The sequence below is a fragment of the Telmatherina bonti genome (assembly GCF_933228915.1).
Source record: "Telmatherina bonti genome assembly, chromosome: 11".
In the NCBI taxonomy this organism is placed as follows: domain Eukaryota; kingdom Metazoa; phylum Chordata; class Actinopteri; order Atheriniformes; family Telmatherinidae; genus Telmatherina; species Telmatherina bonti.
This window is the reverse complement of record NC_136629.1, coordinates 23,707,654-23,724,221: the sequence shown is the minus strand read 5'-3', so window position 1 is coordinate 23,724,221 and position 16,568 is coordinate 23,707,654. Positions and strand designations below refer to the sequence as shown.

Genomic DNA, 16,568 nt, shown 5'->3' with positions numbered 1-16,568 from the left:
GCTTTTGGGAAGTAGAACTTGTGAGTCTTAATATGTCAAAAGACAACAATTAGAAAATCCAGTGGGAAAAAAATCTTGTGTTCTGATGACTACAGGGTATTTCTGAATAGTTAGGGATTGTTTCTTTTAGGATATTTAGTGCCTTACAAGGTCATCAGCAATCAGCGAGCTAACATTAGGACAGCACAGTGTATGAAAGAGGATTTCAGGGAGAGGATCAAACCAAACTTGCTTATTTACAGAAGCATCCTCCAGAGACTCCAGTGTCTGCCGCTGTGTTCCTTTCTATTTAGTGTGATGTCACACTTAGAGCATATTCTCAGTTATTCAGCCTGTCATTACACTTCTCTCCCTACTGCACAAATTCCTTTGAGAAATCAATTTGAATTGTCTTGTTCTTTTGGTCACATGCTGGAAAGTCTAGCACAAACAGCAAAGATGCTTTCACTCCAGAGGAATGCCAACTAATCCTTGTATCACCCTGCCCTGCAGCACTCCACAAGGACATGGGCTCTTGTCGTGCCGCCACCATAACAGGCACCCTCTCCCGCATTTCTCTCAACGATGAGGAGGATGAGAAGGTCCCTGAGGGCCTCAACTACTCCACGTTGCCTGGCAACATCATCTCCAAAGTGATAATCCAGCAGCCTTCAGCCCTGCACATGCCGATGGGAGTTGGTGAGCTGAAAGAGCAGTGCATGGCCGACAGCAATGCCGACATGCGCCGCACCGTTTACCTGTGCACTGATGACGCCATGCGACAGAGCGACCAAGACATGGGCGGCCACGACATGGAGGGTCGTCCAGTGCAAGGTCAGATGATGGAGACAGACTACATAGTCATGCCTCGTGCCTCTGCAGCAGCGGTGTCAGGGCCGGGTAATGTGCCCACCCTGCTAAAAGATGACACCAAGATGAACATCACGATGGATACGCTGCCACACGAGAGGCTAATGCATTACAAGATGAGTCCTGACTTCAATATCAGCCCATCAGGCATGGACCACATGAATGTGAACCTGGAGCAGCAGTATCCCAGCGCTCCAGAGCAGATGCAAAGCCGGCCCTTTGAACCTCGCACGGCTGTTAAGAACTTCCTGGCTGAGATGGAAGAGTCTGGGGGGCTTTCTAGGAGTGAGACAGGGTCTACAATATCTATGAGCTCCCTGGAGGTACATAATCTCATGTAGATGAGGGAAATGTATATGCAAACTTCAGCTAAAGCCTTCAAAGCTTGACTCCTTTATGTTTTATCTTTACAGAGAAGAAAGTCACGATATTCTGATCTGGACTTTGAGGTATGTACAAAAAAAGTGGGATTTGGTTGGTTGTTTGTTTTTTTTTTCCTGTAGTCCATGCTTTTAGCTTGTTTTATGCAGAAAAAAGGCCATTTTTTGCAGTTGTGTTTGTCATTTGATTTACTGGTACTTGTTGTGCCTCTTAAGCTTATTGGAATTACACAGCCTTGGCTCAACAAGATTTATTGACATGCTGTGCAGTTAAGGTAAAAGCTAGGCTGTCAACTGACAAACAGGGCAACAGTTCTCATCAACATTTTATCCCCCTCCATCTCCTACATCCATTAGCTATATGTTGATTTTCAAACTGTATGCTTTTAAAGTCATTTGCGCATTTCACATCAGATTTTATCACTGGTTTCAGCAACAGTTATATTGGCTTGCAAACACATATTCATTGGCAGGTTTTAGCATTTCCTTTGCATTGTTAAATCAGGCTTTTACTGCATATATATTGTAACCTCTGTCAAAACACAGGAAACATGTGGCTTCTGGCAGCATTTTTGGCTCGAGGATGCATTCTGTTTTAGCTTAGATAGACACCACAGCTTTAAATGGCAGATTTGTGCCAAGGTCTGATCAAAAGGATTTCCCTGACATCAACAAAAACTTTGAATCAGGTCATTTATCACTGAAGACTTATGTTGAAGCAACCGGTGTCCTATAACCACAACTTTAATTACCTTACTGTTTCCTTTTTTTGGCAGTCACTGGTATATATGCAGAGGCAAGTAGATGTGTTTCAAACCTGGCCTTTAAGTAAACTACCATAACACTAACAAATCAATCAGAGTTGGAGGGGGGTGGAAAGGAAGATGCATTTCCATTATTGGCTGTCAATACCAAAGAAAAACCCTTGCCATTGCAGAAAGTCATGCACACCAGGAAAAGACACATGGAGCTGTTCCAGGAACTGAATCAGAAATTTCAAACCCTGGACCGATTTCGAGACATACCAAATATGGGCAGCATGGTGAGTAACAGGAAACCAGGGTGGGTGGCTGTCAGCCAATTAAAAAGAGCAAAAGCCAAGTAGATATTCAGTGCAAGACACGTTAATGTGTGATTGTGCAAATGAGTGGATATGTAGCTACAGTGTGGCTTTCTGTATGTAGTGAGCTTGTCAGCAGCTAAGAGGCTGCTCCTTATAAGCACTGAAGCGTTTCTCCACAAGGCCAGTCTCAAGGAAAACGGACCTTTTAGTAATTTTGCTGCAGTAGGGTGTGTCCATTCCAATGCAAGGCCATGAATGCACTTTTATTTACATGCACATTTATCTACTTAGCAATCCCATCTTTTATTTTTCCCATTAATGCATGGCAGATTATTTAATCTATCAGCATCTATACAAATACTACCTTAATGTGGTTTTTCTCTCATGGCAGCTGTATGGGGGGGGAGAAACGTCACTCTATCTAGAAGTCAGGTTAATTATGCAAGTTCCTCCTGACCTTGCTGCAAACCAAAAGTCTCTCCATCTGTTTTCACACCTGGCTGGAGCCATAGACAGTAGGGATGTTGGGATTTAGCCTTCTGTTTTAGACAAGCAGATTTTTTTTATTTTTTTTTTTTCTGGCATTAAACACAACAAATAGAGATCGAGCTTGTGAATTAACCCAGTTAGTCAATTAGACCATGTCATTTTTGCAGTTGCCTTTTGGTTGCAGATGATCCTTTTACCCTCACATTTCAATCACTGCTGCAGTACAATGCAGTTTGAAGACTGTTGCTTAGTTACAGTGCCAGTTTTTATGTGTAGAAAATGATAACTACTCGCTTCTCTCTTCCAATTTTTTTTTATTTATTTTTTTTAATGAATCTACTGCAGACCTGGCAGCAGACATTAGTATCCATTTTATATTCCCTGATGGGAAGGAGCTCCTCCCTTACTTACAATAGTGTCTTTGGGACTGTCAGTGAGAGCACATTCAGATGAATGGCTCACATATGCAGCACATGTAGTGCTCCAGTTTCTGAGCTTGAACACAGTTCTGCCTCATGATAATACTCTAAGCATGTTTACGTTTAATACACTCCCATTATCTTTTTCTTATTTGATGCTTCCCTCAGCATTGATCCATTATTTCCAATTAGCAATGCTCGGAAGTCGTACAATGCCCTTTCAATGAAGTGACTTCACTAGAAAAGTTTATTTTCTGAGGAAAAAAAGAAAAAAAGATAACAGCTTAGCCACAGAGGATTTCATGCCACTAATGTCACACCCTGCTGACCATGTTCACAGGACAAGGCAATGCCAAAACCGAACCCATGGGAGAGCTACAACCCAGCCTGTGAGTACCAGAACTACGCCACTATGAATGTACTAGAATCAGACACCAAGGACTCACTGGAGATGACGCCTGCAGAGTGGGAGAAGTGTGTCAACTTACCCTTAGATGTCCAGGAGGGAGACTTCCAAACTGAAGTCTAGAGGGTAAAGGAGGAGAAAATGCAAACTAGGAAAGGAGGAGATGAGGATGTTTTTTGCACTGAATAAAGCAACAGACTTTTCTAACAGCCTTGGCATACATATCTGGATCTTACGAGTGTGGCAGGGACATTATGTGCCAATTCAAATATAAAGACTGGTGAGAGAGAAAAAGAGAAGAAAAAGGGATAAAAACATCAGTGTTACTTTTGTATTCTCACTAGTGTACTTAGTGTGGGGCAGCCTGGTGTACAATATTTACCATCATGTGTTTCAAATTATCTGTTGAGGAATTGGCTAAAAAAAGGTTAAAAACTCTAGAAAACCTCACAACGCAAGTGACATGCCATGTCGTCCCAGCTTCATTGGGTCTAGTTTTGATTTCCTAAAACTGGACCCAGGAGCACAATGTATATATTTATGCAGGTTTTTAAAAAGTTTATAACAGTCCGTTTGGCCATTACTACACTTTTTACTTTATAATATAAAACATGGGAGGCAAATAGGATTTTTCTGTCATATTAAAATGAATGTTTGTCAAGCTACATTCTTCATTGCTTTAAATGCAATAAAGATAATACTCACTTTTATATAAATAATATATTTCACAACTTTAATACTGCAGAAACTGCTTGAAGGATCCCAGCAAGCTCTCTCATCTGCAGCTCTGTATAAAATATTTAAAAACAAAATGTTGTATGGTGTAAATAAACTTTTGTCTACATATGTTTTACTTGTGCCAATTTATTTTAATGAGAAAAAAAAAAAGATGCCAACCTGATCAAAAGTTATAGCGAAAAATGTTAACATTTGAAAAGGAATGTAAATAAAAGAGGAAATATGTTCGTACTGCTTCAGAGGTCGTGTCGACTTTATGTTGTGTGTTGGTTGTGAAGTGGTTAACTTACTGTTCTTGATGTGGTGGGAACTTAAATGGATGAAGAAGATTTTTCTATTATTCAGTTTTCAAGGTTTTTTTTTATTTTCTTTTATCAGGTAAGTGAGTAATTTAAAGCTGAAGATCTGCTCTTCCCTCTCACTGTATCCAATTTCTGAATTTAGCTAGGAAACATTTAAACTCCTAATCTGTGCCTGGGCCTCCAGAGAGTTCTCCTGATAAGATCAGCTTTCTCAGACAGACAGGTCCAGACGCAGCACTAATGGGAGGAGGCTGCCAGAGCTGAGGGAAAATCGTGTTTGTTCTGTCTGGTGGTCTGTGCAGTATGGCTGCCACTCTGGCAAGCAGTGCGCCAGCATGTGCTACTTACGCCTCCCCCTTCTTGGAAGCAGGGGTCCACCATGCGGGAGAAGAGGAATAGCCAAAAGAAGAGGAGGACGTGTGACTTCATCATTGGTGAAGGATAAGCGGGGTGGGGGACAAAAAAAAAATGGGATGTGTAACCAGACAATAAAGCCAGGCGGGCATGAATGAGACTCAGCTGTGCTGTGACATAATCGCAGCGTAAATTAAGATGATTAAATACAGAGCTCAGTCTAGACGTTAATGTCTGAATTTACAGTGCCTTTCAATTTCAACTAGCAGACATGATTAGACTAATTATATACAGTCCTGTTAAAAGCTCCATCAAAGGGTGTACCCCTCCCCCCTTTAATAATGAGCTAGCATCCATTGCAATGCTCTAAACATTCAGCCATTTCCCAGCTGGCTCTGGTTTTATGCTGCAGGTTGTCTCGTGTAATTGCAAAGTTTTAGTCTTAGTACTAAAAGTTTATCATCATGTTCTGTATCTAATGATGAACTAAAAATGCTGGACTCTGCCTTAATTGTCAAGATCTGAATCAAAACAGAGATTTTGACAAGAGGATCACAGAAAATTTAAGATTCAAACTTCTGGACCGAAGCAAAAATAATGAAAGAAATGATTTGCAAATTGGTTAAAACCCATTTTAGAAAACCACTGATGGACAGTATACCAAATGTTAGACCAAGAATGTGGGTTTATCGATCAAATTTTATGAATCTGTGATTCTAGCAACATCTTTAAAAAGGGGATGTGTCTGAGGCAACCTGTGTGTTGCATCACCTCCGTCTTTGGGAACACTCTGGAAGTGTTTCAGAGACCAGAGCAAACCCGTTGCTGCGGTACTCAAAGTGAAATAGTTTCAAGTTCTTGCTTGAAATGGCTTCCTGTGCTGCACAATATTTTATCAGAAAAGCATTGATACCATTTACATCAATTTACTTCCATACTATCACAGATTGGGCTTTTAAGCTGTGCATTTATCACAAGAATGAAACTACTTCTTTTAAAAAATCACAATAAATATTCTGTCAATAATATCCAAAACTAAGGTCATGCTTTGATCCACCAAACAAAAGTATAATTTTGCCTTGATCTGTTTAAAAGAAACCAATAAACTGAGCTCTGGTTAAGCCTTTTGAATCATGTTTCCATTGTTTTTGTATTTGCTTAACAGAGTTATAGTTGAACTTTCTGGATGCTGTGACATACTGTATTCAGTGACAATGACATGTAAAGTTGTTTCTGAACCTATGGTGACTCGTGTCTGAGTTCATTGCGCTGTCTGGGATCCTCATAGGTCACTTATGGCATTGTATTCACATCTAAAACCCATAAGGATGGCCTTTACAGTAATTATGCATCTGCTTTCAGACTAGCAACAATGTTCGTACGATTCTGCTTTTCAAGTTTGCTGCAGCTTCTACTTATTTTCAAAAGTATAAAAATTCATAAACATAAAGGCAAAGCAATTAAAATGTGACAACTCTTGAGGGTTTATTACATAGTCACAACATAGTCTCAGAGGTTAAGAAAATAATATTGTGCATTTTGCACTTTGTGGAGTACAGGAGTTGATTTTTAATCAAACCCAATGTTACAAACAAAGTTTTGCTGTTTAGCATAGTTATAAACAACTTATGCAAAATGAAACAATGTCCCCAAATAGCTAACATTTACTCTCTCACAACCTCACTGCCTGTACTCATTTCTGCATTCTGATTTTTTTCATTTAAAAATCTTTAATGAGCATGTGTGTGTGTGAGTTTTTTTATAAATGTGGAATAACTTATCAGATCTACTAAATGGCTTGTGTCACTGTAAATAATCAACACAATGGAAGTTCAAAGCACTTGGCTTTGCATAATGCAACAGTTTTAATGCAGATTAATCAATGGTCTCTTCACTACTTGACTTGCTGAATATTTTGCTTTTCATCTATGAAGTCCAGAGTCAATCTGGTGAAGAGTTTGAATAATAAAATGGTGTTATTTTTTTGTTTTGTTTTTTTAAATGGAGCTCAGACATGTAGACAAGCCTTCCAGACACGTCTTCACAGAATAGTGAGTGGCAGGTCCCACAGGCTCACAGGAGCAAAGAGGTTAACCTGCTATGGGACTGCAAAAACTGAATCAACATAATCATATTGATCCTACGTCATTCCCTTCCTTGGAGACATGACTAAAGGTGAGGAGAGCCGTTCCTCTATCAAAGATCTGTCGGAGCACTTCATGCACAGGGGAAAAGACACGAGGACCATCCAGAAATACATCCATTTGTTGCAGGGGACACAATGAAAATGGAACAACTGTGCAACATTTGGCAGAAAAGGACCTGAGTAGAAAAACAAATAACCCTCAGAAGCTCATGTGCCCTTTTGCAAAAGTAACTTCCTGTCAGTGTTTTATATAGTTCTCCACCAGTGTTTAACAGCTCGGCTAAAATTTACCAATTTTATTGTGAAATTAGCTTTGAAACACAGAAAACTGAAACACTTCCCCAACTCTCAAAGCTACCAATATGCTAATTAGTTTGTAACAGTGAAAGGGGAAAAAGTAAATGTGCAGTATGTAGTATATTAATAATGAAAAAAAAATCACATTTTGTTATAATTAAAACATACATTTGCTGTGCATCATTTCAGTGAGTGTGTGCAGTGACATTACATTCAAATTAATCCAGAGTTGGATTTATTTGTCACCAAAATCTTGAATTAATGATGGGAGAGCAGACTTCTATGCAAATTCTTCAACAGAACCCAAAGAGTCTGAGAGGTTTAAGGTCTGGATTCATGTAAATTCACAAGAAAAAGTGATATTTTATGCTCTTTAGCCTCCTTTTTGCAATATGGGACTGATGAATCCTGACATTGTCATCTTGGAATTTGTCTTTGCCATCAGGAAAATAATTAAATGAATGAATTAAATCTATAGATGGAAAAACATGTTCATTCAACTTATTCAGATTGTCATCTGATCTCATTTTGCCAAACCCAGATGATACGACTGCCAACGCAGGATGTCATTATGAGGGATGAGGGGTGATGCACTTCATCCACTGCTCTTGTTACACATCATTTAACACTACTTTGACTTATTTTCAAAATATATGTGTGTGTGTAAATGTTTTTACTTCAACAGTCAAGGAGTGCCCTGAGTTTTGCTCCTGATTTTCTTTGGCATCATTTCATAAAATGATTAAATCTCTAGAAAGGGCTATTTGAATTTGTCTTCTAATACCATCATTTCCTTTAAGACAAAGGTTCACTCCTATCCCTATTAGTCTTAATATTGCATTTGACAGTTTGTCACAGCAGTCTCCTTGTTGTTTGTTTGATTGTTGCAGAACAATAACTCGACTTTTCTAAAACATGGTTTCAACATAGTCGAAAGTTAAGAAGCTACTTTGTATAGGTAGAAATTTTCAAACTCAGTTATAGCTTAAGCATAATCATCTTTGCAGTAGTATTAACATGACAGACTATTGTCTGTTTGTGTTGTTAAATCGAGGACATTACTTTTCCAGTGCAGAGTGGAACCTCACTGTGGAACCTCACTGTGCACGAGAAGAAGATCAACCCAGAATCTGCAGTCTTTCAGACTGGAAACCTCCAGTCATGCTCATTATGCTCTGTTATAGTTACTATAACAGAACATACAAAGATAAGAGTTGGCCTAATGCTTAGAAAGGTGTGCTTAAATCCATTGGACCTTTGTGCGAATCCCTGGACTGACCAAATAAGTAGACCACTGTACCCCTCAAAGTCCTAAATCCCTAAATACTTCCCAGGCACAAGGATGTGAATACATATATATATATATATATATATATATATATATATATATATATATATATATATATATATATATATATATATATATATATATATATATATATATATATATATATATAGATATATTTACACATATATATATAAATCGATAATCATGATTTTTTTTGCCCCACAATTTTGAAATCGATTTTGTTGTTCCTGTGTTGTTTTTTTCCTGACTGAAATCAAGAAAAATGATGAGTAAAAAAAAGTTTTGTACATTTTTTTTGTATTTAATCTACAAAAATCTGCAATATTGAAGGATTGTGAGAATCGCAATTTAAATCAAATCCCACCCAAAAAAATCATATATATAAATATATATATATATATATATATATATATATATATATATATATATATATATATATATATTCCGATTTTTTTGTACTGTACGTGTGTGTGTGTGTGTGTTCATTCATTATCCTAACCGCTTAGTTTGTTAACGGATCGCAGGAAGCTATGTTCTATAAACCTATTTTCTATAAGACATAAAGAACTTTCTGCTTTCCTTTTTTGTCTGAATATATTAGCTGTGATAATCCTGGAAGCAAACGTTTTCACTCTGGGAAAGCTGAGGCAGTCCATGTGTACTGATATGCCAAAGAAAATCTGGATTTCTTGGCCAGTAGTATTCAGTGACCCTCCTGTAGTTTGCAGCTGTCTTTGATTTGTAAAAGCTGCTAGATCTTCAAAGATTTTGCCATCAGTGTACTGTGAAAAGTATTGGACTTGACTTCAGTATTCACAGACTTTAGGGTCATCTTGATAGTCAGGAAGCTCAGGTAGCACAAGTGTGCATCTGTTATGAAAGATGAAAAACACAAATAAATTCAAGTTCATAAAACGAGTAACAGTTAACTTTTTCCCACATCAATTTAGGTTACTGCAGTAATTTCAATGTCATGGATTTCATTTGACTCTTATTGACCAGCTTTATAAGCATATTTTTACTTTACTTGCATGTATTTAACAGCATTTACACAAAGTACAAATACTACAATAATCTAACGGGGTAATAATATGTAATACATGTAATCTTCTGCAGCTTGTCCCTTCTCATCATCATCATCTTCCACTATCAAAGGCTGATACTAATCCTCCACCTTTTCCTCACTTGAAAGCTCCAAATCTGAATTTTTCTCTATGATGTGGTGTAGAATCCTCTCTGCTTTGCTATTTTCTCCCACAACAATATGCTGTCATCAAAGACATGAAAATAGTCCTGGAGTCCACTACAGTTGACTAAATGTAACAGTCAATAAATGACTGTTATTTTAAAATGGCAACATTTAAATTGTTATCATATGTAAAAATATTGTTATTTACATGTTAATGAACAAGAATATATTCATTATTTTGGTAAAATGTTGGGTATGGTGACCATCTTAATAGAGAAAAAAAGCAAAATTCCCAGGATAAATAGGCATCATGTGACACATCATTGTGAAAACCCAGAATGTCCTATATTATATATATACCAATGCCACTAAAGTAATGCATATTTCTGTCTTTATATAAAAGCTGTCCAGGGTTTTCACTCCACAGTTGAGCTACGAATGGTAAGTTTTGACAAGCATAATTGAAATGGAAGTGAAAAAAAAGTTTTTAAAGCTAGACAAAGTAAAACTTTGGAAGTGGCCCACAGCAGTGCAGCAGGTACTCTGCATGCACTGTAAAATGCATTACAGTGTCTCATTGTGTAGAGCATGAAGATAAATGATAGGAGCAGAGGCCCCTGACAAAGGCAGCAGTGGACTGTTACTCCTCATTGTATTTACAGGACTCCACACAATCACATCTACCACTTATGAAACCTCTCTCTTTGCATTAATTGTTTGTTCATCAAGTACCAATAATCAGCAGGTGGTAGTTACTTGATTGTAACATACTTGAGTATGTGCAGCACCTGTACATGAAATAGGATTTGATATTTGGTACCATAATCTGAGTTAGTGAATGAATGACAGCTATATCTGTAAATATTTTCCCCCAACATGCTTAAAGATGTAAATCTGCTGTTTGTTGCCACAGGATGTGAAGCCTGGCAGGGATTAATGAGCATGCAGATGGAGCCCACCTTTATACAGAATGTAGCTTTCTCTCATGTGATGAAGGGGCATAAAGCAAAACTTCCTCCTCTTTGCCATGAGGAAGACATTAACTACTAATTCAGCATTTACCTGAAGGAGGAGGTGAATATAGGCTCGTGGAACCATTCCACATTATGTAAGTTTCACAGGAGCCTTGCTAAGCTTTCATGGGCTTCAACCTTCAGACCCAACATATAAACAGATTTAACATGCCATAAGGCGCTACTGCCTCTGCAACCTGAGGTAGATGCAGCACACCCCCTGCAGTAACTAAAGAAAATCCTGGACACGACTGATTGATTATGGTCCTGTTGTATCATCAATCAGTGCAAACACTGCAACGTGTCCTTCATGTCCTGCCTCACCATTTCAGAGCATGACACACAGCCCCAGGACAGATCCCTCGAGGTTTCCTCCCTCCTGAGTCAGCATAATGAGCGGGGCCTATACTTACCATAGCATGCATGACCCTCCTGATCAGACACCCTTCAGCTTGAGGTCCAAAAAATTTCAATGCGCATTCCTTACTTTGTGTTGAATTCAGATGGAAGCGCATGCTACCACTTAAGCTTGCAGATATGGAACAATACTCAGCTTTTTACTGGAAAATTAGTCCTTTCCCAGTAGCCCTATGTCCCATCCTTCCACATCTACTGCTTCTCCCAGTCAGGGTAGCTGCAGCAGCACAGTCTACACAGTGGTTTTCATCATTTGCTCCAAAAGGCCAGCAACAAAACTTCTTGCAGTTGGCTGATAGACACATGAGAACACAAGATGCATTCAAGGCAGACAGAGGGGGAAAAAAAAAAAAAACTTTCCCCAGGCAGAAGAATGATGCTGTGGTTGGCTCGTACCAGCAGGTGAAAGCTTCCAGGCCGTCAGGTAAAACAAGATCCACTTTCCTCTCTCTGAAAACTATTCTCACTTTACAGTCATCATAATTGAAGTAAAAAGGCTTGTGGATGCCTGATATAATCATTTATCTGAATCATTGAAATCAACCTATACAATTTTGTTTTTCCATTTTAGTACAGTAGCTCAAATTGTAGCTAAAAGGGTCACAAATATGGAGGAGTACAGCTAAGTGCACTTTTGTGATATATTGCTAGTTAAGACAAACCCAGCCAATCTGAAGACAAAACCAATCAGAATGAAGGTATCACTAATAATAAACAAACTGGGGTCGAGCTAATGGTTGGCCAGAAGCAGCCATTGCCCCCGACCCACTTAAGCCTGCCCATCTCAACACAATCAATAGCGAAGTCATTTAGGGAAGATTGTATTGCATCTAGACTTTCTGTTTCATCAATCAATCAAAAAAAAAATCTGCCAGATTTTGTTTGTACAGTAACATAAACTGTGTTAGAGTGTTAGAGAAAAAAAAAACTAAAACAAACAAGTCAAAGGAAGGATAAGGTTGGTGTAGGTTCTCAGTCACAAAAGCCATGAGGTCATAAGTTCTGAGTGTTTGAATAAACCATTTTCTTTGTGTCATGGAGAGTGCTGGAAGGGTTGCACCACAGGTAGACTGGAGTCAATAATCAGAGTTACTGTAGACTGATGTTTATACAACAGCTCAGTTGGGTACTTTGTGAGATTTGGATGTCCATCTTCATTTGTATTGATCAGATTGATGGGGTTAACATAACAGGTGGAATCTTTGTGATATAGACAAAGTAGGTTGTCAGGGTTGTACAAGTTTGTAGTTTTTTTCTTCATCCATCCATCCATCCATCCATCTTCTGCCGCTTATCCGGGGTCGGGTCGCGGGGGCAGCAGCCTAAGCAGGGAAGCCCAGACTTCCCTCTCCCCAGCCACATTTGCCAACTCTGCGGGGGGGATCCCGAGGCGTTCCCAGGCCAGCCGAGAGATGTAATCCCTCCAGCGTGTCCTGGGTCTTCCCCGGGTTCTCCTCCCAGAGGGACGTGCCTGGAACACCTCACCAGGGAGGCGTCCAGGAGGCATCCTGACCAGATGCCCGAGCCACCTCAACTGGTTCCTCTTGATGCGAAGGAGCAGCGGCTCTACTCTGAGCCCCTCCCGGATGACTGAGCTCCTCACCCTATCTCTAAGGGAGAGCCCGGCCACCCTGCGGAGGAAACTCATTTCAGCCGCCTGTATACGAGATCTCGTTCTTTCGGTCATGACCCACAGCTCATGACCATAGGTGAGGGTAGGAACGTAGATCGACTGGTAAATCGAGAGCTTCGCCTTCTGGCTCAGCTCCTTCTTCACCACGACAGACCGGCGCAGAGCCCGCATTACTGCAGACGCCGCACCGATCCGTCTGTCGATCTCACGCTCCATCCTTCCCTCACTCGTGAACAAGACCCCGAGATATTTAAACTCCTCCACTTGAGGCAGGACCTGACTCCCGACCCGGAGAGGGCAATCCACCCTATCTCGGCTGAGGACCATGGTCTCAGATTTTGAGGTGCTGATTCTCATCCCAGCCGCTTCACACTCGGCCGCGAATCACTCAAGCGAGAGCTGGAGATCACGACCAGATGAAGCCAACAGGACCACGTCATCCGCAAAAAGCAGGGACCCAATCCTGAGGCCACCAAGTCGGATCCCCTCAACCCCTCGGCTGCGCCTAGAAATTCTGTCCATATAAGTTATGAACAGAATCGGTGATAAAGGGCAGCCTTGGCGGAGTCCAACCCTCACCGGAAACGAATCCGACTTACTACCGGCAATGCGGACCAAGCTCTGACACCTGTCGTACAGGGACCGGACAGCTCGTACAAGGGGGTCCGGTGCCCCATACTCCCGGAGTACCCCCCACAGGAGCCCCCGGGGGACACGGTCGAATGCCTTCTCCAGGTCCACAAAGCACATGTAGACTGGTTGGGCAAACTCCCATGCCCCCTCCAGGACCCCAGAGAGGGTATAGAGCTGGTCCACTGTTCCGCGACCAGGACGAAAACCACACTGCTCCTCCTCAATCCGGGATTCGACTATCCGGCGGACCCTCCTCTCCAGGACCCCTGAATAGACCTTACCAGGGAGGCTGAGGAGTGTGATTCCCCTGTAATTGGAACACACCCTCCGGTCCCCCTTCTTAAAAAGGGGGACCACCACCCCAGTCTGCCAATCCAGCGGTACTGCCCCCGATGTCCACGCGATGCTGCAGAGGCGTGTCAGCCAGGACAGCCCCATAGCATCCAGAGCCTTAAGGAACTCCGGGCGGATCTCATCCACCCCCGGGGCCTTGCCGCCAAGGAGCTTTTTGACCACCTCAGCGACTTCAGCCCCAGAGATAGGAGAGTCCACCCCTGAGTCCACCAGCTCTGCTCCCTCATGGGAAGACGTGTTGGTAGGATTGAGGAGGTCTTCGAAGTATTCCCTCCACCGACCCACAACGTCCCGAGTTGAGGTCAGCAGCTCCCCATCTCCACTGTACACAGTATTGATGGAGCACTGCTTCCCCCCCCTGAGCCGCCGGATGGTGGACCAGAATCTCCTCGAAGCCGTCCGGAAGTCTTTCTCCATGGCCTCGCCGAACTCCTCCCATGCCCGAGTTTTTGCCTCGGCAACGGCCGAAGCCGCATGCCGCTTAGCCCGTCAGTACCCATCAGCTGCCTCCAGAGTCCCACAGGCCAAGAAGGCCCGATAGGACTCCTTCTTCAGCTTGACGGCATCCCTCACTGCTGGTGTCCACCAACGAGTCCTGGGATTACCGCCACGACAGGCACCAACGACCTTGCAGCCACAGCTCCGGCTGGCCGCCTCAGCAATAGAGGCACGGAACACAGCCCATTTGGACTCAATGTCCCCCGCCTCACCCGGGACATGTTCGAAGCTCTGCTGAAGGTGGGAGTTGAAGCTCGCTCTGACAGGGGACTCAGCCAGACGTTCCCAGCAGACCCTCACAACACGTTTTGGCCTGCCAGCTCTGACTGGCTTCCTCCCCCACCATCTGAGCCAACTCACCACCAGGTGGTGATCAGTTGACAGCTCCGCCCCCCTCTTCACCCGAATGTCCAAGGCATGTGGCCGAAGGTCCGACGATACGACTACAAAGTCGATCATTGAACTGCGGCCCAGGGAATCCTGATGCCAGGTGTACATATGGACACTCTTATGCTGGAACATGGTGTTCGTTATAGACAATCCATGATGAGCACAGAAGTCCAATAACAAAACACCATTTGGGTTCAGAGGGGGGGGACCATGCCTCCCAATCACTCCCCTCCAGGTCTCACTGTCATTGCTCACGTGAGCATTGAAGTCCCCCAGCAGAACAATGGAGTCCCCAGAAGGAGCACCCTACCGGCACTCCCTCCAAGGACCCCAGAAAGGGTGGGTACTCTGAACTGCTGTTCGGTGCATAAGCACAGACAACAGTCAGGACCCGTCCCCCCCACCCGGAGGCGGAGGGAAACTACCCTTTCATCCACCGGGGTAAACCCCAACGTGCAGGCACCAAGCTGGGGGCTGATGAGAATGCCCACACCTGCTCGGCGCCTCTCACCATGAGCAACTCCAGAGTGGAAGAAGGTCCAGCCCCTCTTGAGGGTACTGGTTCCAGAGCCCAAGCCATGCGTCGAGGTGAGTCCAACTATATCTAGTCGGAACCGTTCAACCTCGCGCACAAGCTCAGGCTCCTTCCCCACCAGAGAGGTGACGTTCCATGTCCCTAGAGCCAGCTTCTGCAGCCGGGGATCGGACCGCCAGGGTCCCCGCCCCTTGCTGCCGCCCAGCTCACATTGCACCCGACCCCTACGGCTCCTCCTGCAGATGGTGAGCCCACGGGAGGTGGGGCCCATGTAACCCTTTCGGGTTGAGCCCGACCGGGCCCCATGGGCGAAGGCCCGGCCACCAGACGCTCGCTCTTGTACCCCGCCTCCAGGCCTGGCTCCAGAGGGGGGTCCCGGTAACCCGCGTCCGGGCAAGGGAACATTCATGCCCAGGTTGGTCGTCATCATAGGGGTCTATGAGCCGTGCTTGGTCTGGTCCCTCCCCTAGACACCTGTTTGCCATGGGTGACCCTACCAGGGGCATAAAGCCCCAGACAACATAGCTGCTAGGATCTTCAGGACGCACAAACCCCTCCACCACGATAAGGTGACGGCTCAGGGAGAGGTAGTAGTTTTTTTCTTTGCCAACATAAATATTTATAGTATTTATACATTTTAGAGAAATAACATGTTGTTTTCTCATACATGACCATCGTACAAATGAGATAAAATAAATATCAGTTTAAGTGCCACAGCTGTGAATGACCCTCCAAGTGATACAACACGTACCCCAGCTTCCTGCACAATAGTTTTATTGCTTTGATGGATTTATACATTCTTTCATTAAAAAGTCCCAGCTGTTCCCCTGAGGGGTCAAAAATTCACTGCAAGGGAAAGGATGATATGAGACTGACTTTTAAGTGTGAGGGATAAAAAGAAAAGTAGCTGTCTGAACACCAAGAATCCTCCGATCTGACACACTGATCACAAAATCCTCTCTGCTACACTCCTGGGGATCAAGCTTTTAGCTCAAGGTGTTTGTGGTTTATTAGTAAATGGAAGGCTGGAATATACAGTGGCTTAATTCAAATTACAAAGTAAACTTACCTAAAACTCTTAATTGGACATCCACATAAAATTTCATGCAAATCCATCTAAAGCACCCAGCGAACAGTTAGTGTGTAACTGAATC

At 42.7% G+C, this 16,568-nt stretch overlaps 1 protein-coding gene across 1 annotated transcript in view; it reads left to right on the top strand.

Annotated features, from left to right (window-relative positions):
- adgrb3 (adhesion G protein-coupled receptor B3) overlaps positions 1-3,729 on the top strand; it is a gene marked incomplete at both ends in the record, with an annotated part of 105,112 nt that extends 101,383 nt beyond the window's left edge. The window contains 4 exons of the mRNA XM_079248922.1: positions 493-1,172; positions 1,263-1,298; positions 2,167-2,271; positions 3,541-3,729. Coding sequence (XP_079105048.1) covers positions 493-1,172; positions 1,263-1,298; positions 2,167-2,271; positions 3,541-3,729 — 1,010 coding nt within the window. The remainder of the gene's footprint in view (positions 1-492; positions 1,173-1,262; positions 1,299-2,166; positions 2,272-3,540) is intronic.
- Between the last annotated feature and the right edge of the window lie 12,839 nt (positions 3,730-16,568).